The following is a 27,343-nucleotide window of genomic DNA, read 5'->3' as shown; positions in this document are numbered from 1 at the left end:
GCATGTGCTGCACGCTATGAATATTTCCATCTGTACGTACTTAGGATATATAGGAAGACTTGCAAGTAGTCAATGGAAATTGTTAGAAAAAAAATCGGTTAACATGTGATCCTTCATTATTTATATGTCAACGATGGTCCCAAGCAAATCGTGCTCCATTAATTATTAGATATAAAAGCTCATTTATGCAAATCCAGGAAAGGAAAAATCCAAGAAGATTAATTAAGAAGCTGATACCAGGCCCATCCAATCTAGCTCCACAACTAACTTCCCTTTGTCCACGTTCAAAAATATTTCAGGAGAAACCTGTAAACAAATTTGAAATATTCATCCTAACGTTTTAATTTTTGCAAAGCTCCCCGTTCTACTATTTTCAAGACCCAAAATGATTAAAAAATACTCTTGATAAAAATTTAGAAATTTTTTTATTAGGGTTATTATTATTATTGTTATTTATTATTTTGGGCACATAAGTTGGGATTGAATATCATGTCCGTAACGGGATAATTTAGGGTAATTTTTAGAAGGAACTGAACCGTCAAACCAAAACTTGTTTATAATTTTTTATGAACACTTAAACAATCTTTAAATTGACTTAATTATATCCAGTAATAAATAATATAAGACAACTTAAAATGTTGTAACCACACTGGAACATCTGAAATATGACATTTATTTGACAACAACCATATATTAAAGTCTATTAAACTGAAATAATTGAGACCCTACCCATTACAACACTAGCTACTCAACAAACAAACAAAAACTGTAGAGACATGATCTTTTAATGGACTTCTAATTCTTAGATCTCTCTCTCTCTCTCTCTTGTATGTCTGTCTTGATCATTGGAACACAAAAAAATAAAATAAAAAATAAAGCTCCAAGTCCATGGAATGGCGGTTGGGTGTTGTAGAGTAGTATTAGAAATTCAATGTTTACCATACCCCATGTGAAGCAAGGGTAGATATATATGTGGTACCTTAAAATCAGATGAAGGCGACCTAAACTTCAAATCTTACATATATACCATAAATCCTAACATAGATTATAATTAATTAAGGATTTATTCTGATAATTGAAACTCCTATTTAATTAAACAAGTACATGATGATCTGTGGCAATCAGATTGACATATATATATATATACAACTAAATCTCTGGTTTTACCCAATGCTCTTCCGTACATAATCATCAAAATAGTTGCAGAGCTATCGACATGGACCAAAAACGCTGCTAGAGAAGTCCCATGAATGGCGAATATATAGGAATTAAGTTGTGTGGTGTTGTGTTTTGTGTGGGGGATGTATGTATATATTGAAATGACTCAAAGTTTGATTGTTAAGTGAAGCAGCAGCAGTTGCAGCTGCAGCAGCATGTGTGTCATGCTGGGGGTTGGTTGACCACCTTATCATTATATAATAATTTGTGAACATATAAAAAAAAAAAAATTATGATAAAAAAAAAGGGGGAGATTTTTAATGTGTGTCTTGTCTGACTCGCAGGAACAAGTCAGACAAGACTTGGTCAAAAATGTGTTCTCTACTCACCTAACAGCTAGCAAGCATGCACGACCACATGATTTCAGTCTTTTTTTGAGAGAAAGAGTTAAAGAAAATACCTCACAATTAATATTGAAATGTCAATTAATATTATGACATATACATACATATATCAGCTACTTGATGTCTAGAAAGGGATGGTATATATATATAATATGGTATTGCTGTATCGGATCTTATTAGAATATAAATGAAATGATTAAATTTATTATTTTTTTATGAGTTTAAAGTTTTTAGAATAAACAGTAATTTAACATGGTATAAGAAGAAATGCAAGAACGATTTGGTTGATAGCGATGTTTTTGAAGATGCCATTTAATTTGAAAGGAGCATACAAGTGCAGAAAACCACACAATTTTGTACAACAAAACGTAGGTGCGCACAGCATTGGAAGGCTTCCTGCATGAGGTTTTTTTTAATTTTTCATCTTCTTAATTTCCTTTTCTGACCAGGTTAGGCCCATCTGAAGAAGGTTGCAAAGACTTAAAGAGAGACCAAAAACTTATTTATTATGTAAAAGATAGGTTAATTTGATGGGTTTTTGGCATATTGCTTAAGATTCACAAAGTTCGGTATTAGAGTAGATGAAGTTATGCCTTCAAGTTTGAGCTTATAAAAGGGCTTTATCTAGGAGAGGTCTCTCTAGAGTGGAATGCAACCATCAAAATGTGAACAAGCTTTACTTGTAGTTGTTGCAGGATTGTAGTTGGTGTACCCATTCCAAGTAGGACCCGGCCACATTTTGGCTCAGTGGGGCCCCCAAAGCCCTAGTGCTACGAAGCCTACCGATGAATTCAGACCCCTCTTATCTAAATGGCCAAGACACAAAATTTGCTTAAAAGGTCACAAGAGATAGGGTCAATGAGTCACCAGAAAGACCCAAGACAGGAAAATGGCTCAACAACCAGGCTAGCCGTCGATGCTAATTCACCTCCAAGGTGCATCTACATTTTGATGGAACCCGCCACAATTGATCTCCACTTTCACTAGGTGACTTCCCACACTAACCTTCCCAATATTTAGGGAAGGGAATATCCACCCCATGGTGGCATGACCAAAACGGCCCTAGATTCCATCAACACAATGCCAACTTAAAATGAAAAGGATCATAGTCTCGAACTTGGTACATTTGCTTTAATACCATTTTAAATACTATTATCCTACAAATTTAAAATTATAAAAAATATATAAATTTAATTATTTAATTAATATTCTAATAATTAATAGTATACCATTAGCGAATAAGAGACTTTGAAGGTATGGTTTTTCATCCTCTATTTCCACTCCCTAATTTCCTTGAGTCTGTATTTGATTGTCGTTTTGTCGTTATAGAATTAGTGAAGTTTTGGAAATGCTTGGATATAAGGGGTTAGGATTTAGTTAAAAGAGGACAATTTTGACATAAAAAGTTGATGTTTTGAGTAGTGTGTTTGGGTAGAATGGGGTTTAGGGCCTCTGGGAGGGGAGTTATGAAAGAAAAATGGGGACTTGGAGTGATTTTGCCTGAAAAATAACACTTGTAAAGAAAATCACATCCCAACCTCAACGCAGTGCAAGCTAAAGATCAACAAAAAAAAAAAAATCACATTTGCATATTGTAGAAGAAAATACATGCATGCTCTATGGACACTTTCAAAATGAACCGCATCTCATTTCCATTAAGAATTAATCCAACAGTCACTAAAGCAGACGCAGGGGCACCACAAAAAACAAAAAACAAAAAACCATATACAAGAACGGGTTGGATTCTCAAAGCTAGCTCCAATTTGAGAAAAAAGAGTCCCAACTGGATATTCTCAATGACTCAAAACTAGATACATTGTTTATGAGCTAAAATTACAACACAAACTGATCCCTCTGGATCCTGAAATGTACAAAAATATCTCTATAAGACCTATAGTCCCAATAAGTCTCACCGTGGAGGAAAATCAGATTTCAGAATGGTACTTTTTTTACCACACGAGCAGCCCAAGGGAGTCACTTTTAGAATCACAAAGCAGTATATAACCATTCCCTGATGATGAACTGCATGAGAGCTTGACAATGTGACAGTTACCAACACCAACCAAAAAACCTTGCCTCTCAAAGTCCAACCCATTTCACCCATCTAAAAACCCGTCCGACTCTGAAGGGCAACTCATAGTCCTTGGTGACAGCAGGTTCCCTCCTTGCAGCGTCGGGCTCAGACCAAACATACACCCCACGTTCTTGCCGACTACCCGGAACGGTATTGTCCAGAATAACAGCAACAAGGAATGCAATCACCATGTGTAATGACAGTAATGTGTTCAGGACATAGTTCAACTGCGCATAAACGATATTAACACGTTATATAGATGTTAGCAATAGTACCTGTAAAATGCCAGCAAAGTCAAAAGTTTGCATTTGTGAGATTCATCTGTAATAGACTAGATATAGGGTGGGTCTTATATTTTTCAGTTTTCCGCTAGGGCTGCGCAAATGTATTGTGCAGCTAGCTCCTCATATCTATTTAGCCATATAAATTTGCAAAGGATAAAAGGTAACAGCCGCCAGATAGAATACTCACGACTAACTCCAGAAAGATTGCCAAGCAGTTAAATTGATAAGAACCAATTTATTAGTTGGTCCAATTAAGATCCAGGTAGCTTCCCAAGCAAAAGAGGCTAATTTCCAACTTCTTGCCACCTCGGGTTTTGTTAGGGTAAAGAGGTAGGACAAGGCAAGACAAAATACAGTTATTGTCTACCCCAGACACACCCGTAATAATAATGTGGGCGGATTAGGGGCAATTATTATCGCATTACCCAGCATTTTTTGCTATCATTCAATTGGAATGATCTTTTCATCAGGCTAAAAGAATAAACGAGATTGACTGAATAAGAAACATTTTCTTATACAAAAAGGTCATAGAGAAGCATACCCCTCCATATTTGCTGTGGAACGGCCCATGAGATGCCACAGTGTAAGGCTGAAAATAACTTGGGACAGAGAAGTTGGTATTTGGAGAGATGCCATATTGCTGAAAGTAGGCAGGTATTGAAAGAGAAAAAAACAAAGATAATCCGACTATGATAATATTCCGAGAGCTTCCAGCCTCACTATAGCGTAGATTTGACAAGCCTAATGCCGTAAGCATTGCCCACATGAAGCACAATAACGCAGCCACCATGACTTCGGGAATTGACGCTATAAATCCTCCAACTTTACCTGTGTAAGGCAAAAACGTTTTTAGGTAAGTACATAATAAAGTTTAGGGAATAACACACAAAAGAATGAGCTTTATGCTGCAGCTTGTTTTAAACTTCAATTAATGATAATTTCATTATAATAAGACCGAAATGTCGTGTCCCTACATACCACCTGTATCTACACATTGTTTAAGTAGTAGAGTCTCAAAGTTACTTGACCTGTAAATTTAAATCCCAACAAACCCACACCCTCATCTCCTCTTCTTCCAAAAACTAAATAAAAGAACTTTGACTGCTTAATGAATGGTTTGCAAGCGTGATGATAAAAGTATACCAATTTGGTATATACAGCCAACGTCAGAATCCAACATGTTAATTTGGCAAGACATCTCTTGCACAACATTTGGCAGTGTGTGCGACTTAGCAAAATCATACTTTGTGGTATTCAAAGTGAATGTGGCACTTTTGCACCTCCACTGCTTTGGGTATTTTGACACTAACCTCAAACTAGCCCTTGTTTGTTTCATCAGCTCAAAAGGCTAATTAACCCATGGCAATCTGGGTTGAGTTGTAGTCATAACTTAAAATTCAGTTCCCTATAATCACTTTCATTCAACTTAAAGACGCATAAGCACCATTAGCACAAAGAACCACCAGACACAGAGGTTATGACGCAAACCTGCCTTAGGCCCATTCTGAACTACTCAATCTAGAACTAACCAATATGCACGTATATTATGCTAAAGCTAGACAAGATATGTCAGGACCTGATTATTAATTTAGACAAACTCCAGTTGTGATTTGGTTAACAGCAGAAAGAACACAAACTGCAATATCATTGGAAAGACAAAAGCAGGCCAAAGAAATATGGCATATACAATTGGTGACTGAAAAATTGCAGAGAAATGTTCAGAGGACACCCAAATGGGTGGCAAAGGATTCATCCAAGAGACCAGTAGAATTCCATTAGGTCTTCTAACAATGCACCCAAAGAAACAAAAGTGTCATTGTAGTTACCAATCTGTGCATATACAGCTTACAGTTGATATGCTATGGTGAACATATCTATCGCATAATTGACGAACAATGGCAAAAGATTTTGTATTTAGTTAATATGTTCTTGTTAAAAAAATTTGGAAACAGAAAACAGATTCTCACCTACAAGGGATAAGGCTATCAGAAAGCATGCACCAAACACAACCGCTCTGCGGCTTCCCATTTTGGTCACAGCAATAGTGTGTACATTTTCAGTTAGAGTGGTGGACCCTGTTCCTGTACCCCAAAGACCAGCCAAGACACTGGAAAGACCTTCCAGACCAATCCCTCGACTAAGAACCCCTGGGGTTGGAGGTCTTGATGCCACCAACAATGAAGATGCATGGTATGATCCAATCTAAGAAGTTCAAAAACAAATCAAAATCAGAATCAGACCAACCATATAAGTCTGCATGGCACATCATATGAGCAGATTTATACAACAAAATGTAACAATGAATAAAAAATAATACAAGCATTCATTTATCATTCTTGAGGAACTAAATATGATGTGTTTGACTTATTCAGACATCAATGCGATATTCAAGGTGATTTTATAACAGTAAAACAACATAAAAATCTGTTCAACTAGCCTAAAAATTTCCAAGGATTCTGCAGAACATGTAGAGCTGACTGAAAAACATTGCAAACTAAGGACTGGTTCTGTAATAACATTAGTTTCACTGTCCATTGATTAACTAAGTTTAAAATTCAAAATAAGTCAATAAAGATGGCATCCTTACTAGTGTAGTCCCAAAGTCGGTGTTAATGAGATTTTTAAGGACACAAAATTGTGTACAAGGGCAATATAAGGGCTCTGATCTATCTACCCGTAGTAGGTAGATCAGAGCCCAATACCAAAGCCAGGTCATTTGCTATACACCTTATCTATATAGAAAAGTAAACACCACTTACCATAGGGAAAGTTGAGGATCTCACATTTATAATTACTTATTAGTATGTTATAGAATGATATATAAATTATGAATCCCCACAAGATGTTTTAGCTGTGAACTAACAGAGAAAATTGAAAAGTAGATTAAATTTAAAAGGAAAATGTAAATCTCCAAGAGAAGTGTAAGTCATGAAAAATGACAGGAAACTAACCGAATCCACTGATGAGATAATAGACACCATACACATAACTAGAGCCATTTTCCAGTGGAAGACAGGAGTACCCCATTGTAATGGATAAGGAAATCTGAACCATGGGGAAGACTTTAATGCTTGAGAAGTATCAACTCGGCAATGCTTCATCCTTGAGACATGCTTTCTGCAGTTATCTGATATTATGTTTGAGGCAGGTACATTTGCATCACAGCCTTTGTAATTATAGACTCCAGCTTCAGTTAGAAGGAAAGCAGCTGCCCATGTTATTGCCAGGCCCAATGGAACCTGACAATCAAGTAAGAATAACCACATTACATTAGAAGCGACATGTGCAGTATTATTTCAAACACACACTTTGTTATCAACAATTGGAACAATTGGAAAGAGGACAGAATAAAAATGTAATTCTAACTTACCGCATATATTAGAAATACACGATGACCAAAAACAGATACCTTACGAAGATACTGCAGAGAGTAGGGAAACAACAAATTAGATGTTTCTGGCACACAATCCAATTACAAAGAAAAGTCAGACATTATAACATTTATAGCAAGATGAATTAAACTAAGATGATATTACAAAAGGAATAAAACTCCTATAATTGAATACATATCTACAGTAGCTTCACCATACTTACAAGAGAAAAAATAATAACTAGTAATATCTGCACCGATCCAATCTCAAGACAGGTACCAACTAGTGGGAAACCATAGCTAAAAAAAGAAAGTCCAACAGCAGCAATAGTTGGGGACACAACAACTGGATTGATCAACCTGAAAAGAAAAGGCAAATGAACTGAGGTTTAGTTATTGGGTGTATAGTACAAAACATCTAACACTTAGATGCAACAATTTAGAACATTATGTTTTGCACTCAACAAAGAAAGATACTGCATTTGTAAAACCAGCATTCATGCTCTATGCTTTAGTCTAACATCATGCAAGTGCTAAATGCACAGTAATGACTCAAACAGATTCAAGTGAAAATTTTGAAAATTTATGTTTCTCTAAAACTTTACAGCAGTAAAGCTATGGAAAATTCAGAAAATAATTATCTACATTTTCCCACATCAGAAAATAGTTTCTTATTTAATGATTTAGTCCAATTCGAGTAAACCTGTACATGAATTAGGTTCACATCTTTCCCTGAAAATTCAGACCTCAAAATCCCAAACTACCCATCCATCAGATAGCTTCTAAAATACCAAACACTAGTCTGATCACTGTTCACAGCACAGAAAGTTCCCCATTTTGTCTTCAAACCAAATTGTTATGACCATAGTGTTCCACATGGTTAAATTTATAAGCTCTTCGGCACCGTCCACTTCCAATCAGTTTTCAAGAAGTGAGCTCTACCCAGTGTTTGTATCATTTGGTATTACAGCCAGCCATCACGTCAAGTATTGAACCAGATGCAGTTCATCAACTAAGGGATCAAATAGGTTGCGACTTTGTTGTCAAGTCACAGAGGGGACGACCTATAGGTTGGATTAAAATGTCTTGGTACTATATATGGGCATAACATTACGTAATTGAATACTGAAAAATAAGTGGAGCCACCAAAAGAGAAAGTGTTAGTACTGGATCAATAACGATAGATTGGCTGCCGCGTACGTAGAATGCGGAGTGTGGTGGTATGTTATGATCCTAATATCCCACATGGTTAAGTTTATAAGCTCTTGGGCACCCTCATTTTGCACACTAAATCAAACCAAAAATAAACCACTTAATAAAGCCACAATAAATCAAATGAAGTAGAACCATTTTTTGCCTACAAGTTAACCAAGCCAACTAACCAACGGGAGGCCTAATCCATAAATGTAAGAAGTCAAAGCCTTAATTTAGTCGATCAGCTCGCCCGCCACCCCCCCCCCCCCCCCCAGCCCCCCCCTTGTTCCTAGTCCACGTAAATTATTAACTCAAACCCTAAGCATAACAAGTGAAACAATACTAGCCCAATGTTCATGAGATCCATAGATGCAGGTTTCTATTGTAACTTATCAATATTGAATGGGCTTTTAAGTTAGCATGCAGATTTTAAGTCAGTCATTTATACCACTCTCACCTACACTCTTTTTAACAACAGGAAGACTTGATCCCCTTTAATCACAAGAAATATAGATGTTATAGTTTATTTCACAATCTACTAACCTTGCTTTAACTACACAGACTTAATCCCTATAAGCATGTGAGAATGTGACATAGCATAACCTGCCTCCTATTTTTTATGAAGAGAATGAATCCTTTTATTGAAGGATCAGAAAAAAAGTAGGTCCGGACCTCCTGCGGGAATGATTTGGAAGATCCAAAACCATAGAGCCTGGTTTAATGCAGTGCATTTGGAAAGAAAAGAAAAAAGAATGCTCGAAGTTTAAAAGTTAGTGAGAAGACGAGTTCAAAGCTACAAATTTGTTTTCTTAAATCACTCATTGAGTGATTTTCTGTTAACGACCTTCTCAATATCTCTAGATTTGTAGATTTTGCACTCTCTTTCCTCGTTCTTGATCTTGTTGGGTGTTTTTCTCTTATATACTTACTATGTACTTAGGTTACGCCCCTTTGGTTTTGATGAATTTGCTTTACTTTGAAAAAAAAAAATACTCTATAAAGTATACTAGTCTATGGTATCATTTTTACGATCTATATAATTCAACTGTGAGGGGAAGAGAGGTAACTTTGCCCCCTTTTGATAAACCCTAATCTTAACATGGTATCAAAGCTTTACCATCATCGCCAACCATGCTCCATCTTCTCTTCCAATTCCTTTGCCACCATCTTCCTTACCATGTGTGGATCCAAGATCACCTGTTGCATCAAAATCTGTCTATTGCTCTTCAAAAAGGTACATGCTCTTGTGACACTAAACATCCTATTAATCACTGTATCTTTCCCATTCTTTATCTTCCGCCTTTTTCAGTTTGAGCGTTGCTAGGGCTACTATAGCTTTTACTACAAGCCCCTGACATGGCACCAGCACCAATGATGCCAACCACTTCACCACCTCCTCCATTGCTACCTTTAGAGACCCACAGCCAAGCTGTGGGTCTGTGAGCATTAAGTTAATGTGGCTGAATATGGGGCTATGTGGAAAAGAGGGTTAGGGTTGTGGTTGAATCTAGGTCAGACATGGTAAGTGCAACATATATTGTCACGTTAGTTTGTAAGGAGCTTGTAATAAAGGTTGTAGTACCCCAAACTTTTTTCCTTCTAGTTTACCTCTCAGTTCGTTTCTATTTCTATTCCCGAGATAGTAAAGGATGCATTATCTTATCTGGATTGAAAGAAAGCCATGGAAATGGAATTGAAGCTCTCCACCATAATGACTTGAGATCTTGTTTATTTTCTAGTAAGCAATCAATTGGACGCAAACGGGTGTACAATATTAAATATAATTTGGATGGCTCAATTGAGCCTTTGAAGGCACAGTTGGTTGCTAAACGATACACACAACCCTACAGTATTGATTATAATGAGACTTTCACCCGTGGCCAAGACCTCTTCTATATGGGTGTATTTCTCTTTCCACTAATCCGGACTGGCCTTTATTGTAGTTGGATGTTAAAAATGTTTTCCTTCATGGTAACTTCGTAGAGGAAGTCTACATAGATCAACTACCTAGATTTATTGCTCAAGGGGAGTATCAAGATAGTGTCAGCAAGTTAAGAATGCCTTATTGCCTCTTGTGGTGTCATTGGAGGGAAAGAAACAACATAAGTTTCAAGAAACATGAGAGAACATTGGTGAAGCTTGAGTCTTTTTTTCTTTTCTTTTTTACTCTTTTATCTTTATACAATTCCATTTGTAGCTCCTTTGTTGCTTAGTTTTCATGATTTTCTTGTTTTTTTTTTTTTTCTTCTTCTAAGTAGGTGTTTCTCCTGTATAGTCCATATGTACCTGAATGCACTATTCACTTTTAATGATATTTCAGTTACTTATATAAAAAGCTCTATACAACTTAAACAATTACCAAATGCATGATATTGTATCCAGGTAGAAATGGTTTTTGCTACACATGTTTCAAACCAAAGACTTAAACAAACTTTGATACTTTCTTGGTATTAGAGCCGCTCAGTCTAAAAAGGGTATTAGTTTATCTCACAGGATATGTTTTAATTGATTTGTTGGGAGAACTGATTTATCCCAACTCATTGATGTTCCCATGAACCGGAATCACAAATTTGTGAAGGATGAGAAATTATTTGAAGACCCTGGAAGAAATCATTGACTAGTTGAAAAGTTGACTTACCCTCCAATTACTAGACTAGATATCTCATATGCAGTCAATGTTGCAAGTATGTCCTTAGAAGCTCCTAGAATTCCACATTAAGATGTTGTTAACCGTATCATCCATTATCTTAAGCGAACCCCAAGTCTTGAACCAATGTATAGGCTGAATGGGCATCTTAGAATAGAACGCTCCACTGATGTTGATTGGACAAGCTCTCCTTCATATAGAAGACTACTTCTGGGTATTATTCATTTTCAAAAAGTAATTTCACCACATAGGAGCGTAAGAAACAGACGGTAGAAGCACAATCCAGCACAAAAGTCAACTATAGGGAAAGTAATCATGCCTTTAGTGAGTTAACAGGGTAGCAACATTTTGTGACAATGAAGCCGCTATTCATATCTCCTCTAATACAAAGTCTTTGGATTGTAGTCAGTAAGAATTTATTTGTTCCAAGTTGGACTTATATGATATGTATGCTCCAATTTGAAAGGGACTGAGAATATGAGATGGATGGCATTATGATAACAAAGTATAATCTAAGGGGAACACTAGTCTATTGTATCATTTTACAATTTATATAATTGAACTATGAGAGGTAGAGAGATAACTTTTCCTTTCTTTTGATAAACCCTAATCTTCACAAAGCACACAAGCTACTCAAAGACTACATTACATTGGAAGTACCACATTCAAACATGGGTCAACGAGCCACAAAACCAAGTCAAAAGGATTCCTTAATTGAAAAATGTCTTGCTAGGATGAGTGTATGCAAAATGGAGAAGCACCCATTTTGCAACCTTGTCAGGTAAACATAATCTCCAATTCAACATACATTGCAGTTTGCACAACTCACAAATGGACATTTATAGCCATTAAACCAAGAGTGAATGGGTAAAACTATAACCTTAGATCTCAATGGAAACTATAACCTTAAACATAATCTCCAATTCAACATACATTGCAGTTTGCACAACTCACAAATGGACATTTATAGCCATTAAACCAAGAGTGAATGGGTAAAACTATAACCTTAGATCCCAATGAAACTATCCCTCATATTTTAAGTTCATGTGTGATCAACATAATTGATTCTATGAATATACCAAAATATCAGAAACAGGGACCAACAAACAAATCATAACTTTAAGCAATTAGTTCATCAATACAATTAAAGCAACTTATCCTAATGCCCCTCCAAGCTTCCATCAGTTACTGATTCTTGCTTCGTAAATGGAATGGCACGCATTTGCTAACAATGAATTATCAAAGGTCAAAAGCTATAAAGACGCCGGAATCATACCTCACTAATACAGACATAAGTCCACTATATCCAAGTATTGCTTGGAAAGCTGAAGCTATGATTATAGCGCCCTGTAGCTCCTTCATAATATGCTTAAATTTCTGCATGTTAAATGACTCTCTCAAGTCTTTCAAAAATTCAACAGAGTAAAAGTGCTTGCTCTAAATTAAGATCATTTTAGTGAAAATAAGGGACTAGCATGTAGAAAAATTTTGACAAAAAGAAATTGAATTGAAAAATAAATGTAAAGGTAAAGAGGATTTTTGACAGTTAGGCTGCTAAATGTACTACAACTAAGCATGCCCATATAATTGTGTGTTTATAGATCACAGGTGATGGGTTACTAAATACTAACATGGTATCCTGGAGCAGAAGACGAATTGTGAGGCACAATTATTAGATAGTTAACTAGAGATAGTCACATAGCATTTGTAACAACTTGAGCATTATTGATTGAGTAATGCTAGATACCACATTTTTATCCTACAACTATCATATAATGCTAACGTGACAGTCGTAACCAACAATTGGATTAGTCTTAGTTAAAAATAATAATAATAATAATAATCTTAGGGTTGGTTGAGACTGATAAGTCAACATTGTGAGATAATTGTGTAATAAAAATGTGATTTATAGAATTTCTCTTACTAATTAGCTTATACCGTCTAAATAAATGCTAAACAAAGAAGTTGGGAAAAGTTTGATGACGATTTCATTAGTTAATAACACTTTTCGGCTTTTTTTTTTTTGTGTGTGTAAACACTTTTAGTGTTTTACCATGTAGATGGTCTTAAATAGTTGGTAAATATGATTGATTCACCAAGAGAGAAAGAAACAGAGATTCTCTAAACCGGCTACTATTTTCTTTTTGTTATGGAGAACAGCCTTGTAATTGATTGAGATAAAAAAATAATTTATCTTTGTTCTTGTTCAGTCATTAAACCCTCTTGAGAGTTACCAACAGATCTAGAAACATCCAATTTGCACCATCAGGCTCTAAAAACGCTACGATTTAAACAGATAACTAGACGTATGCAAACAGACTAATTATAATTAGCAGCTGCAGCTCTTGAGACTCTCCTCCATACAATAAGAAACAAGCAGAGCAAACAACATCTGTGACATAGCAGAATACAAGCAAGCTTAATGCTGTAGCCATCAGTAAGTTATTCTATATCCTTTGTATGCGTATATGTGTGCGTGTGTATATAGCTAGACAATATAATGGTACTAAATGGTGACAAACACAAAAGGACAGCCATGAAATTCTATATTTAACTACACCAAAGCATGATAAGATGAGCTTACATTTCCATTCAGTCCTTGAAACTCTGGGGAGTTGATTATTGCCAACACAGGAGCCAGGAAAACAAACGATGGACCCTGTATCAAGGGCAACCTTGACCCAAACGACGTATGCAGAAGTGTGGTCACTCCCGACACAAAGAGCACCGTTGATACCACATTTGCAGTATCCTCCTAAAACCACTAAATCCAATCAGACCAAGCAACCCACAAAACACTTTTACTTTTCTTACTAAACAAACAAATATTATGGAAGTTGTAACTACTCACATAAGTTCCACCCATAGCGGGAACAATTACCAGCGGAATGAGAATCAACGAACCCAACATCGAAATATAATGCTGGAACCCATATAGACCAATGGGAACTGAAAATTTGTAGAAACAAACATAAGCCATTACAAAATATCCATACACCCGAAATAAATAAATAAAATCATTTTTTCCGTCTACTTCAACAACTTGTAACAACCACCAATAAAAAGATAATTCGTTTTAGAATTATCCATAAATTATATAAAAATCACTTCTTTTCTCTCAAAATATCGAATTGCGACAATAAGCGGGGAGTTGTTGGCAATACATCAAACACACCCCCAAAAAAAATTGTAATAAATTCAAAAAAAGAACACATTTTATCTTTGAATATCGAATATAGTAGAGCAGACCATTAAACAAACAAGTGGAAGACTCACCAAGACCAGGGCTATCTCTGAGCTCATACTTCATATGCGCATGCCTACCCACAAAATCATCATCATCCACAATCGGTGGCAACACATCAACCACTTCCTCACTCCTGACCGGCCTCCGCGACGCCTGGTCCGTGGGCCCGCCTTGGGCCTGCCCGTTCTGGCCCGAGCTCTTCGGCGGCCCATCCGAATCCCTCCGTTTCTTTACCGTCCGATCCTTATCCGTCTGCGGCAGCGTCGGAAGAACCTTCTCGCTCTCCCGCTCACCGTTCACGGCCCGAGCCCGACCCGCTTCGAGATCCGGCTGCGCCGCGTCGGGCTCTCTGGCCTTTGGCTGCGGCGGTGGAGGTGGAAGCGAAGGAGCCGCAACCTGGCCGGAATCGCTCGCATTGGTCTCCCCGGAGAACTTTGGCCGGAACCCAGTCCGCTTGGCCCACGAAGAAGGCGGCATTGCCGAGGACTCCGGCACCGGCGGCCACGGACCCGGACGTTCTCGGGTTTTCGGGTCGGAGTTCGACATTTTGACAACAAAAACCAGCAGTATCTATCGCATAGTTCAACAATGCGACCACAGATCTGATCTCCCCCGTTACAGCTTCGAGTTGGTGCACAAAGTCCAACAAATGAAGCCCCAAGATTTTCCACAACCTAGAGAGAGAGAGAGAGAGAGAGAGTTGGGGTGTGAGAGTGAGTGCAGAGAGAGAGAGAGAGAGAGTGAGAGTAAAAGCCAAACGGTACACAACAAATGTAGTGGTGGCCGGAGGAGCTAAAACCGCGTTTTATTTATTTATTTAGTTTACTTTCTATTTTTGTTTTTTGAAATTAATTAATGTCTTCCTGGCTTTTCCAAAATAATTGGATGTCGATGATTTAGGTCGCTGTTAAATTGTTAATGTTTTTTTTTTTTTTTTTTCATGGAAGAGACAAACCAATATAAACTATTTTAAAGAAAATCTAAAGAGAATCTAATGTTGGATTTTGTCAAAAAAATATATTTTTTCTTTTGAAAAAAAAAACATTTCAGTACTATAAATTCGTTTCTTCCAAGCCTTTACCTTTTTTCTAGAATAAAGTTCATAAAAAAATCTATATTGTTTAAAGAAGAAGAATGGTGTAGTGTGTAAATATAACTAATATTTTTTTTTAATAGAATCTTTGATTTTATTCTACTCAATATTAATTTTTTATTTATTCATTATAAAGACAATATACTTGCCCTTTGAAATACGTTCTAGCCTGGTTGACCTGTTTTTAGCCTGTCTACTTCTTACTTTTAATATTTGGGAAGTTTGATTATAACTTGTTGAGCTTTTCCAGAATTTTAATTTATTCCTAGAGTTTTTTAAAATGCACTTTTATCTCTTTAGGTTTTTCAACTTTTTTATTTCATTACTTCTATCCAAATCTGATTAGTTGGCACTGTCTCCATTAATGTCACGTAAGAGCATTTTCAGCAGCTATTTTAAAGTTGATTCATTTTTCTATACAAAGAAAACTTAAAAAAAATCACAAAAACGCATCTACAGCAGCTTCCTTATATCTTCCTTATACATTAAGATTACTACAGATATTGGGTTCAATTGTAGCAATCCACATAGTAAAATAATCATAAAAGGACATTCTCTCTAAACATTCCCAGCAGCTTTCTCATCATTTTTCCTACATTTAATAATCTAAACTACTTTTTGCTTCTTTATGTCAAAATACATCACAATAGCTTTCCTTAATAATTCCTTATATCATTAAAATATATATATTTTTAATTATATTATATATATGAGATGAGATATAAGAGAGAATTGTGAGGCATGAAAAGAGAGATTATATATATATATATATATATATATATATATATATATATAATAATCATAAGGATTGCAATAGTAAAACCCAAAACATTGGGTTCCACTGTAGCAATCATAATGTTTATGATTTATTTAGGGAGTCTGCTGTGAAATTTTTTTGCGATTTTTTGGACATTTCTTAAATTTAGGGAACAGACTCCCTTATAGAGAGTCGGCTGAGAATGCTCTGTAGTTTTGCCACGTCACACGCTGCATGATAAAAATCTTGCAAGAAGGGGAAAGGAGAGAGCACACTCAGTAAAAGGGTTACCGCGCAAAGAAGTTGGTTGTGCAACCACCACTCCACCCGCACTAGAGGGGTAGACTCCCTTTGCAAGGGGGGGTTGCACCCTCTCATTTGTTTTATTTTGGTTAGTTTTATAATATAATAAAAATTAATTCTTTAATATGTGGACATATAATATGGCAAAACGGCTTTAATGTCACTTAAATCAGTTTTGAATAAAGTAATAAAATGATAAATATAAAAGAAAAAAAAATTAAGGAATTAAAATTTAATTTTAAAAATACAATAAAAAAAAAAATTGAAATGAAACAAAATCTCAAAGGAATTATCAAGAAGGATAATGCTAGACATTTTAAAGAATTCTTTTCAAAATACTTTTTAAATGACGTGACAAATATTTTTTTTAAAAAAAATTTATTCTCTCTTTTAAAAATATTTTAAGAAAAAATAGTACTTATTACATCATTTGAAAATGATTTTTAAAAAAATCATTGTGACACCTAGCAGTCATCTATCAAGCAAGTTGTTGATGTTATTTTATAGGGCATGGACGAATGGTCTTTCTTACCGTTGGATAGGCAGGTACAATATTTTTCAAAATGTAAAAGAGGTATCCAGCCAAATTGATAGTAAATAAATAAATAAACGTGGGCCTACTCATGAAAGGAAAGCTCGCGGGAAATTGCCAAAAGCATCGGATTTTTTTTTTTTGAGGTGTGAATTGTATTAAGCCTTGCCCGCAAAACAAGCTTTTGGCATATGATAATGACTGTAAAAGGCTGACTTTTGGATGTCATTGATAATGACTTTGGTAATCAATTTTTTTTTTTTTTTTTTTTTTTTTAAACCAGAACAAGTTGAATCAAGTCGTGGCGTAAATTTAGTGTTTTATACTCTCTAATAGAAAATAGATATTTTAGCTTAAAATACCAAGAAATAATATAACACAAAGTACTTCATTGACAAAATACCCATTAACAAAACCACCATAAAACCATCGAAACCACCATCGTAATTAGTTTTGGAGACTTAGGTGTCGGTGGCTCGGAGGTGGGATGTGGGGTTTGGTGGAGAGTGGTAGGCATTGGGTTAGAGTGAATGAAAAAGTTCATAAGATTGATTGAAATTAAATATGCAATGTTTTTATGCCTATTGCATTTAATATTTTATTTGATGTGTCAAATTTCTATTGAAAACGGTAAAATGGGGTATTAGAGCACGTCATGTTAGAATTGACTCTCTTTTGCTTTTGTCTTTACAAAACAATCTTAAAAATATATAATAAATTTTTACATTTATGTGAACAATTTTTTTAAATCAAAAACAAAAAATACACGTAATATACATTAACAAATAAATAATCGTGTAAGCATAACAAAAATAATGATATAGTATATAGTATTACCGTTTTGTTTTAAGATGGTTTTTAAATTACCCAAAACTCTTTTCCTATTACAATAAGATAATTGTTTTTTTTTTTTTTTTACACGTTCGCAAAAGTACAAGGAAAGTGGATGACGGATTCGAACTAGTAACCTTTACTTTAAGAGGCGTGATTCCAACGAATTAAACTATTTCTTAGAGACTAAAAAAAACAAAGGAATTTTATCCATCAATGTTTATCCAATTAATAAAAAAGACTTTTCTTAAAAAAATAATAATAATAATAATAATAATAAAGACGTTGATAGCAAAACATATGCAATACAGCACATCAAAATAAGATAACAAAACAACTAATGTGACTAGATGGGTCCAGGAACTATGGGAGTGACATGACCCATAACAAGGATTTCGGTGAAAAAGATAAAGTATGATTTGATATATATAATTTTTTTTTTTTTTTTGAAAGGTTGATTTGATATATATCAATGGGTATTGAGGCACTCTTCCATCACGACCAATAAAATCACACAATTAAGCATGTAATGCACTATAAGTGCAACACATTCCCATGCGGCCATGCCCCTCTCTCTCATTCTTAAAAGCTCTTCCATAGTGTCTCCTCCATCGTTAGCCGCCGCTTAACCATTTGTCGACCTCCTTCTTTCTGTACATTTGGACCCTACATGCCATCGTGGAAAACTTGAAGCGATAGTTTTTTATTTTTATTTTTTAATTGATTAACGAAAAGGGTTACATGAGAGAAATATTTCTCTTTCCTGATTCGAAATGAAGAGAGAATGGACGATCCTAAAACCGAAAGAGGGGCGGGCTCCCTAACAACAAACCTAAAACAAACTATAACGGTGCAAAATTAATTACAAAGTGTAAGAAATAGGTCTTGAAGTAATAGTCTAAAACATGAGAAATGTTACTATTCTTTTTGGAGTTTTCCTAATCCTATATGGTTATTGTTTCCTAAAAAAAAATATAAGGGACTAGTGTGGTAAGTTTTTTATGTTTTTTTAGAAAACAATATCCAAGTAGGATCATTAAAAATACTAAGAGAAATCATAACATTACTCTTAAAGCATTTACATTGAACTATTTAGTTTGGCTTTTCTTTAAAATTTTAACAAAACTCACAAAATATGTCATATAACAAATTGTTCGCTCAACGTTAAATTAAGCGTTATGCTTTCATGCTCTTTAAATACAAAGAGCCCAAAAATAAAAGTTGTTTATTTTTTAATGTTCTTTCTAAAGTAACTAACTAAATCAATGAAAGTAGATTTTTAGAATTAAATTTAAAGAAATTTTGAAGAGCTCAATATGAATACCCTTAATCGATAAGACAGACATGCCCCCTTAGGCTCTGTTTACCAAAGGAGTGTACCAGACCCAAAAAAACATCTCTCACTCAAAATCAACCCTAATATTTTTATTTTTTTATATCAAATCAATCATTTTTATTACTATTCAAGTAAAAAAAAATATCACTACAAAACAATTTTTTTCAATTTTTCATACAAAACATTTTTTTTTTCTCACATCAATCAAATCTACTACAATTTCAGTCCACTTTATTTTTCAAGTCCTGTGCCAAACACACCCTCTAAATTTCGTGTGAAACTTATACAAACAGACAAATTCCGGGACCATCCAGCTCTCCACAAATGAAGCAAAATTGATAAAACGATGGATGTTTAAAGGAAGAAGCTAGGTTTTGCAAGCTGGATTCAGTTGTGCGTACCAAAGCAGATAACCCCATTTGGGAAAGCAACCGTTAACTTTGGCTTCAGGTTTTTTTGTACATTTACCAAAATGGCAAAAACACCAACTAGCCGTTTGAAGACGAAAGCGATGTGTCTGAAAGTTCGGTGTAAAACGACACTGCCGTCTCTATTACGCTAGCGTGTCCACAGGGGCTGGAATATGTGGATTATGGATGCTTAGAATGAGTTGTTTGGTAGAATTTCACTAAATAAATTTATCTTACTCTATACTCTATAGCATGTGAACAATAATGAAAAGAATATAAACGTACCTTCTTTGTTTGAAAATGAGTATGTCATCTTCCTCTCTTTGTCCTGTAATGTTCTGTGTGTAGAAGGCATTAGTCTCTCAACCCTAATTATTCTGATGACCTAATGAAGTCTAATGGGCTAACTTCATTATATATGTAGGGTGAGCGTACATGACTTCCTCAAGTGCTTATAGAATTGATCCAGTTTATTATGGACCCAAATATCACAATGACTATGCAGCCCACTAAAAAATGAAATAAAATACAACATTGCTGAGGTAACCTTTTTTGTTCCTTTTTTTAATTTCCTCATTTCTGCCACTTATATATAATGATAAATGAATGTTTGTATGCTGCTGTCTCTCTTCGGTCCTCTTATTTTGTAAAATTACCATTGAATCTATAAATATAGAGGACGGGAGAAGGATTGTTGTATAGGCTAGGGCCCAAAACCGAAGGCCCAATTGAAGTAAAGATTTGTTCTCCTGAAAGTCCCAAAATTGATTAGGCAGCCTCAAATAAAAAACCCGAATCGGCGTTATTCTGATAGTTCTTTTCTTGTTTTGCAAGTACCCGTTGCCGGATCCGACTTTGTAAAATTGGTATCATCAGTTGGTGCCTTTTGTAGGAAACAATGTTTCTCATCTCTATAAGTGTACGGTCTGAGCAAGGCCGACTGTTTCCTTTGAATTTGTGTTCACCGTTTTCTTTTCGAAAAATGCTATAATTACTAAATTTTTTTTCTTCAAAATTGGTTTCCAAATAACACCTCACTTAAAAATTAACTTTAAAGAGTAAAATTTGGTAAATTTAACATTTCTCTACTTTGCATTAGGAAATCTTTGCTCAGCTGTGTTAAATCAACAAGTTACCTCCTAAACATCTCTCTCTATCTTTTAAAGAAAACCACTTATTGGGATTTTTAAACTCACAAGTAAATCCAGGGCAATGAAAATAAAAAATTTCATTAATTCAATAGGGAATTATTTCAACCAAATCCTTAAAAACCATGACACCTCAAAATTTCTCTTAACTTATATCAATTAAAACTTTTATTAACTACTCTATTATGTGCCACCGAGCACTTGTTATAAAATCTCAACTTGATTCATCTTGCCTAATAATTACTCTGGCCAAGAACAAGAAGATAACTTTGAATTTTTCAATAATTTATGAAATGTTTTCATATCAAATTCAATTTCTTCCTTTGAATATCTTAAAATAAGATAACTCTTAATTTTTCATTAATTTAATGTTTACATAGTAAGATCTCTTCTTCTTGATAACTATTTTGGAATTTCAATAAAATAATGAGTTCATAGTAAAATCCATTATTCTTTAATAATTATCTTGGAATTTCGGTTAAATACTTTATTAGTACTTGGGTTTACAGTTTTTTTTTTTTTGTTTTTTTCTACCTAGGGTTCAAAAACTGTCATAAATGGTATTTGACTTATGGGAAAAGACAAACTTAATACTTCCGTTAAGTTCCGTCACACATGTATCATATAAAAATGACACGTGTCATAAAAATTAAAAATAATAATAAAAAAACCAAATTAAAAAAAAAAAAAAATTGAAAAATTCATGGCATACCAGAGCCACCCCCAAGGCCTTTGGGGGCGGCCGGCCACTCCCATTGGCCATGGGGAAGGTCGAAGCCACCCCTAGACTGGCCTTGGGGGTGGCTGGCCACCCTTATTGGCCAAAATGGGATGGCCGGTCACCCCATGAAGTTTTTAATTTTTTTAAAGTTTAGTTTTATTTTTTAATTTTTTTTAGGACATGTGGGATTTTTCTGTGATGATATTTGACATTCCTTTAATTTGGACTATTAAAACCTAACAGAGGTATTAAGTTGATATTTTCGTTTAAATCAAGTACCATTTAGACTGTTTTTGAACTCAAGGTGAAAAGTATTTAACCTAAGTTTTATCAAGTGCGTCTTAGCACGTGGCATTTCCTCACCGTCTCCTCCTCTCTGAGGATTAGACACAACGGTAACCATACAAAACCGTTAACACTCGAAAGCTCCAACAAACACCTCAAGCCAAAGATACTTCCAAATGATTTCGATCGGACACCCTCTCGTCCTCCACAACCGTCTCCTCCTCCTCAACTGTAACCCTAGCTTCTTCCCCTCCACTACCAGACGGAGCCCTAGCTTCACAATCCGATACTCCTCCACCGTCCGAGAGAGAGAGCTGGGCTCGGAGCTGTACGCTTCGGCTCCATTCCCCCCGATAAAGGCCGCGAAGAGGGTGGTCCTGGTGAGGCATGGCCAGAGCACGTGGAACGAGGAGGGTCGGATCCAAGGCAGCTCCGACTTCTCGGTCCTCACCAAGAAGGGTGAGGCTCAGGCCGATACCTCGCGCCAGATGCTCATCGACGACGCCTTCGATGTCTGCTTCTCCAGGTTCACTTTTGTTGCTGCTCAAATCATATTTCGCTACCATTTCTTGCGCAAACCAGCAATAAAGCCAAAAGTAATTTAATTGAATGCCTTTTTTGTGAAACTCCGTTTATCCCTTAACATGTTAAATCATCAATTGTCGGTTAAGATTATAGGAAGTGGTAAATTTAGTTATTTAATCAATACTTTAACAAATGTGGGCTTTTGTTTCAGCCCCTTGATACGATCGAAAAGAACGGCTGAGATCATTTGGGGGGCTCGCGAGGACGAGCTGATTACTGACTCTGATTTGAGAGAAATCGACTTGTACTCATTCCAAGTTAGTTTTTATTTATTTATTTATTTTTATTTATATTTTATTTTATTTTATTATTATTTTAGTTTTGGTTGAATTTGCTTTGAAAATTGGGTGAATTTAGATACTGCATTATGGTTGCTGAGTTTATTGGTGGAATGTAGGGCCTCTTGAAGCATGAGGGAAAAGCAAAGTTTGGGGCAGCTTTTCGGCAATGGCAGTTAGATGCTGCGAATTTCAACATAGATGGTCATTATCCAGTGAGAGAGTTGTGGGCGCGTGCTAGAAGCTGTTGGGATAAAATACTAGCCCATGAAAGCAAGTCTGTTCTTGTGGTTGCCCACAATGCTGTTAATCAGGCTCTCGTTGCAACAGCGATTGGTACTATTTCCTTCGTCTTCTGTAACTTTATGTCGACATGTGCAAGGTGTGATTTTGAATAAAGTTTCTCTCTTTTTCCAAAGAGCAGGTTTGGGAACAGAGTATTTTAGGATTTTACTTCAGAGCAATTGCGGTGTTAGTGTGCTGGATCTTACCCCGCGACCTGAGGGTGGGTCACCATTAATTTGTCTAAATCGTTTAAATCAGGTATATGGCACCTTCATTGATAGAAATTAATGGGAAACTATATATATGTGTGTGTATGTATATGTTATTTGCTAGTACTATCATGTTGAAGATAGTGTCAATAAAATGTAGGTAATGCTGCTTCTAGGTCTGAGCCAGTGAAGGGTGTAAAGACCCAAAATCAGCATTTTTTGAACCAAAATAGTTGAATGGATGCCATTTTTAGGGCATAATTGCCAATTGCACTTGTTCCATTGGAAGGCTTATTTGTTCTGAACTCTATTTGATTATCACTTCAAGGAGCTCTCTCTCTCTCTCTCTCTCTCTCTCTCCCTCTCTCTCTCTTACTTGTTTATCATTTGGAAAACCAAGTCACTCACAAAAGTTAATTCCAGTCCATTTGAAATACTGCTTTTGCTTATGCAAAACTTAGTTAGGGAAATATTACTCAGATGCAGCTACAACTGAAACAACTATCATAATTCATACCACCCAGATGGTGCTTCAACCAAAATAATATGGTTTGATAATCCGTGTGTTTGGATGAAGACATAAGCTTTGTGCTTTGATTTAAAATTTTGAATTCTGTTCTGCATATTTATCGACTTGTGATCTTGAGCTCTTGTATAAGTATCTTTGCTTATTCATACATGCATAATCTGATAAGTGACACAATCAAATATTCTATAAAGAGGTAAGTGGACAGTTATAAGCCATCTATTTGAGGTTTCTATGGGATTGTGCTTGTATAAAAAAGTTAATCATCAAATGTATTTCGATTTGACAATGCAAAGACCCCAGAACAGATTACTATTTTTGGTAATTTTAGTTGTAATTTGGGTTTTGTGACATATTATATGAACTTGAAGAGGCTGTATACTAGTATTTTTATCTCTTGAAACTCATTCGTCTTAGGTTTTCCACAATCCAAGTGATTTTATTCCATTTCGCTTTTAAGTTTTAAGGATTCTGCTGCTATATACTGATTTAACCTGTGTTGCATGGACACACGGCCTAGAGTGAGTAGACTCAATTGGATTCTCTTATTGCTCGCTTTGAAGGCTCAAATGCATTTAGTAATTCCATATTGAGAAACATTAGGTTATTAGTTTTAGGAAAGTGTTGACTTGGAAATTTTATATAATGGAGACTTAGTTAGATACGAGCTGCTGAAGTTCATGGTCAAGTATGTTATTCTTCAATAGAAGTATCAAAGTTGAAGAAGCCTTTTTCAAATGACTTGAACCCAGATGGTAAATTTTTTAGGCACTGCTCTTTTCTGGGACTGAATATTTTTATCTCGAAGCTTTTATATTCTGTACATCATTATTGGAGTTTTAATATTTGCTGGATATATGAATTTCTGAAGATTACCATGCCACTTGCAAATGAAATCCTTTTCTTTTTTCTTTTTTTTTTTTAATTCAAGTTGTTTATGTGGTGCCACAATCTCAATGTTATATAGGTTGTGTAACAGGTTATGCTGTCCTTTAAATGGTATTGAACTATTAATGCAGACCCCAAATTCACCCATTGCTGCTTCTGGAGGCAGGAAAGCAAGTGAGCGGATCATACTCGTCTGTCATGGAGCTACACAAAGTAGTACAGAAGTAAGAAGGATTGGCCAAAAAGTGTTCACTAATTTTCTGAAATCCACAAAATTAGTGTTAATAAAAAAAATGAAAAGATTACAAAAACCTTAAGCTGCAATGATAATAAACCTAAAAGAAGGAAGTGATTAAAAAAATACTAAAAAGAAATTGAAACTATGATTTTGCCTAGAAAGAAATAAAAAAGTGACCGTGATTTTGAAAAGTATTAAGAAAAATTATGAAAGTTGTCACGATTACATAGTTTAAAAGTAAATGGTTCAGTCTCAATTTTGCTAGAGACAGCATTCAACATAATTAATTTCATCGGATTTAAATGAATTGAAGAATATTGTTGTTTTTTCTTCTTTTTTGCATATTGGTAGGCAACTACCAACAATATAATAAAAGTCTCTCAATCTTCGTTTCCAATCACAATCAAGGAAACATGTCCCAAGAAAATGTTGAAATGGTAATCCCATATATATTTACTAACTTATAAAAAAAAATCAAGTTTTTTTTAATGATAAATTTGGAAGGATAAACAAAAATTTGAGGAGGGGTGTGGGGTGTTTCAAAGTTTGCATTTTAATTTAGAAGTTTTAATTGAGAATAAGACTTTAACTAACATATACTAGATATTGACTTTAACTAACATGTACTAATATTCTTGAATTGTCTGACATTCTCCAACATAAGTCTGCATCCACTTGGTTTTGTATCTTCTTTTATGAATGTCATTGACAGATATTATTGCCTTGGATGTTGAACAGGCTAGTGTATCTAATTCTGGGGATTTACCAATGAACATGCTCGGAATTATACAGGTACAACGTCTATACCATGTGCACAACAGGTTAAAAAATCATTATCTGATTTTCTTCAGTGGCAAATGACAGTCCCAGAAAACTGCAGAGCTACTCCTTGATTTGAGAGTGAGTTCTCTAATTAGCAGTCCTATGAAAGCTTGTACTGAGACGGCCATGGCTATCTCCAGAGTAAGTTCATTCTTTATGCTGTTGAGTCAGGATGTTGCAAAAGCTCTCTCTCTCTCTCTCTTAATTGTCTCTTAAGAGGTGGCCTTTCTATTTTTACTCCAGCTAGCCTTACTGATTGTAGGTACAAGAAGCTGCAGATTGCTTGGGTGCTGATTGTGTGCCACGCTATCTGGAGATGAAGCAAATTGAGTACCTTGATGTTGAGAGCATCCTTCAGCAATCAAATAGGGTAAGAGATCTTAACCTTGAAGTTCTCTAGTTCTTGTTTGGTTGTGAAAGGTTGCAAACTAAGACAATATGAAAATCATGTTAGGAAAACTATGACTAAACTAGATTGTTTATATATTCATACTAGTAAGTGAGTAATGGCAAGAACTTATATGGAAATGGACTGCAGTTTTTACATGCATATGCATATATGAACTTACCTATGCTTCTGTGTATGTTATTCTCAGGATGCAACTGAGGTTTCTGGTCTTAAGTCTGGTTGGTTAAATGAATATGATGATAGAATCACATCAACAATATGGCATCAGTCTGAGAAGGCTTGGCAGTCACTATTGAGTGAACTATCCGACGATGCCGAGCCAGAAAAGATAGTTGTCGTAGTCGGCCACCCTGCAATTCACATAGCGTTGATGGGGCACTGCCTAAATTTGACTAAAGATTGGATGGGATCATTTCATCTTGATGCAGGGAGCATCAGCGTTATCGACTTCCCGGATGGACCTACCGGACGGGGTGTTATCCGGTGCATAAATTACACTGCGCATTTGGGGAGATGGTCAATACCCATCACGAGATCGATTGTGGATGATGAAAATTTTTAACTGTAAATGTATATATATGTATATATACTTGTTAAATTAACTCGGAAAGAATTATATTTCCATTCCCAAGTATAGGAGTATCAGTGTATCACTGTATCAAGGTGGTTGTAATCATAATGTAAATCAGAGGAAATGAACTTCTGAATTTCCAACACGCCAGTTAGTATCCCATTCTTTATTTAACATGACTTCTTTGAAGCTTCAAAGGCCAAACGACCAGTCAAAAAAGTAAATCTTTTTCCTTGAAGATTTTATGGGTGCTGCAGTTTTGGGGTTCATATAATGTTTAATCTGCTTTAATCTGCTTTTTTTTTTTTTTTTTTTTTTGGTTTTTGAACTGTCACCCTATTTGTAAATACCCATTAAAACTTTAAAAAATAACAATCGATCTCCTCAAATTATGCAGAACTTATGTTACCCCATTAGCATTTTTCTGTTAAATTGGATGGAAATCACCTAGTGTGACCTACATGTGACCCATTTTTGACTGAAATTGTTCAATATGAATCCGCATCATTACAAAAAAAAAAAAAAAAAAAACAGAAAAAATATACAAACAAAAGCAAAAAAAAAAAAAAATAGTGATTTTTTTTTGACATGTCCGCATAAGAGGGGGATGAGAATTCGAATTAGTGATCTCCACTTCATGAAGCATGATCTTCAGCCGATTGAGCTACTTTTTGGAGACAAAAAAAAAAAAATAGTGATAATCGTTCATCTCAAACTACTAGAAACTTTTTTTTTTTT

The 27,343-nt window shown here is 35.3% G+C and overlaps 2 protein-coding genes across 3 annotated transcripts; one reads left to right on the top strand and one right to left on the bottom strand.

The window, feature by feature from the left end:
* Positions 1–3,197: 3,197 nt before the first annotated feature.
* On the bottom strand, positions 3,198–15,113 carry NAT12 (nucleobase-ascorbate transporter 12). Its single transcript, XM_059574442.2, has 10 exons — positions 14,408–15,113; positions 13,983–14,080; positions 13,716–13,886; positions 12,408–12,508; positions 7,515–7,650; positions 7,291–7,341; positions 6,872–7,159; positions 5,888–6,122; positions 4,462–4,748; positions 3,198–3,863 (listed from the first exon to the last, which is right to left on the bottom strand). The coding sequence occupies exons 1-10, from the start codon at positions 14,922–14,924 to the stop codon at positions 3,642–3,644; spliced, it is 2,106 nt and encodes a 701-aa protein (XP_059430425.2). The 5' UTR covers positions 14,925–15,113; the 3' UTR covers positions 3,198–3,641.
* A 6,760-nt stretch (positions 15,114–21,873) lies between these two features.
* On the top strand, positions 21,874–26,750 carry LOC132164483 (phosphoglycerate/bisphosphoglycerate mutase family protein). Of its 2 annotated transcripts, none has more exons than XM_059575003.2 (9): positions 21,874–22,320; positions 22,531–22,636; positions 22,777–22,993; positions 23,082–23,200; positions 24,697–24,789; positions 25,542–25,595; positions 25,668–25,703; positions 25,888–25,995; positions 26,222–26,750. In XM_059575003.2, the coding sequence occupies exons 1-9, from the start codon at positions 21,971–21,973 to the stop codon at positions 26,594–26,596; spliced, it is 1,458 nt and encodes a 485-aa protein (XP_059430986.2). In that variant the 5' UTR covers positions 21,874–21,970; the 3' UTR covers positions 26,597–26,750. The 2 variants fall into 2 exon arrangements, with proteins under 2 accessions (XP_059430986.2, XP_059430985.2); XM_059575002.2 differs by having other exon boundaries at positions 21,876–22,320; positions 25,668–25,766.
* The last annotated feature ends 593 nt before the right edge of the window (positions 26,751–27,343 follow it).

Source organism: Corylus avellana, chromosome 8, assembly GCF_965113065.1.
Source record: "Corylus avellana chromosome 8, dhCorAvel1.hap1.2, whole genome shotgun sequence".
NCBI classification, from domain to species: domain Eukaryota; kingdom Viridiplantae; phylum Streptophyta; class Magnoliopsida; order Fagales; family Betulaceae; genus Corylus; species Corylus avellana.
This window is presented reverse-complemented; position numbering and strand designations above follow the sequence as displayed.

Bases quoted from the DNA above. Each gene is read 5' to 3' on its own strand.
- LOC132164483 (XM_059575002.2), top strand. From the start codon at position 21,971: ATGATTTCGATCGGACACCCTCTCGTCCTCCACAACCGTCTCCTCCTC. The intron at 23,201-24,696 runs GTATATGGCACC...CTATTAATGCAG, and splicing joins GTCTAAATCGTTTAAATCAG to ACCCCAAATTCACCCATTGC. The intron at 25,767-25,887 runs GTAAGTTCATTC...TACTGATTGTAG, and splicing joins CGGCCATGGCTATCTCCAGA to GTACAAGAAGCTGCAGATTG.
- NAT12 (XM_059574442.2), bottom strand. From the start codon at position 14,924: ATGTCGAACTCCGACCCGAAAACCCGAGAACGTCCGGGTCCGTGGCCG. The intron at 7,342-7,514 runs GTAAGTATGGTG...TACTCTCTGCAG, and splicing joins TAGTTATTATTTTTTCTCTT to TATCTTCGTAAGGTATCTGT. The intron at 3,864-4,461 runs GTATGCTTCTCT...GTTTATGCGCAG, and splicing joins TCCACAGCAAATATGGAGGG to TTGAACTATGTCCTGAACAC.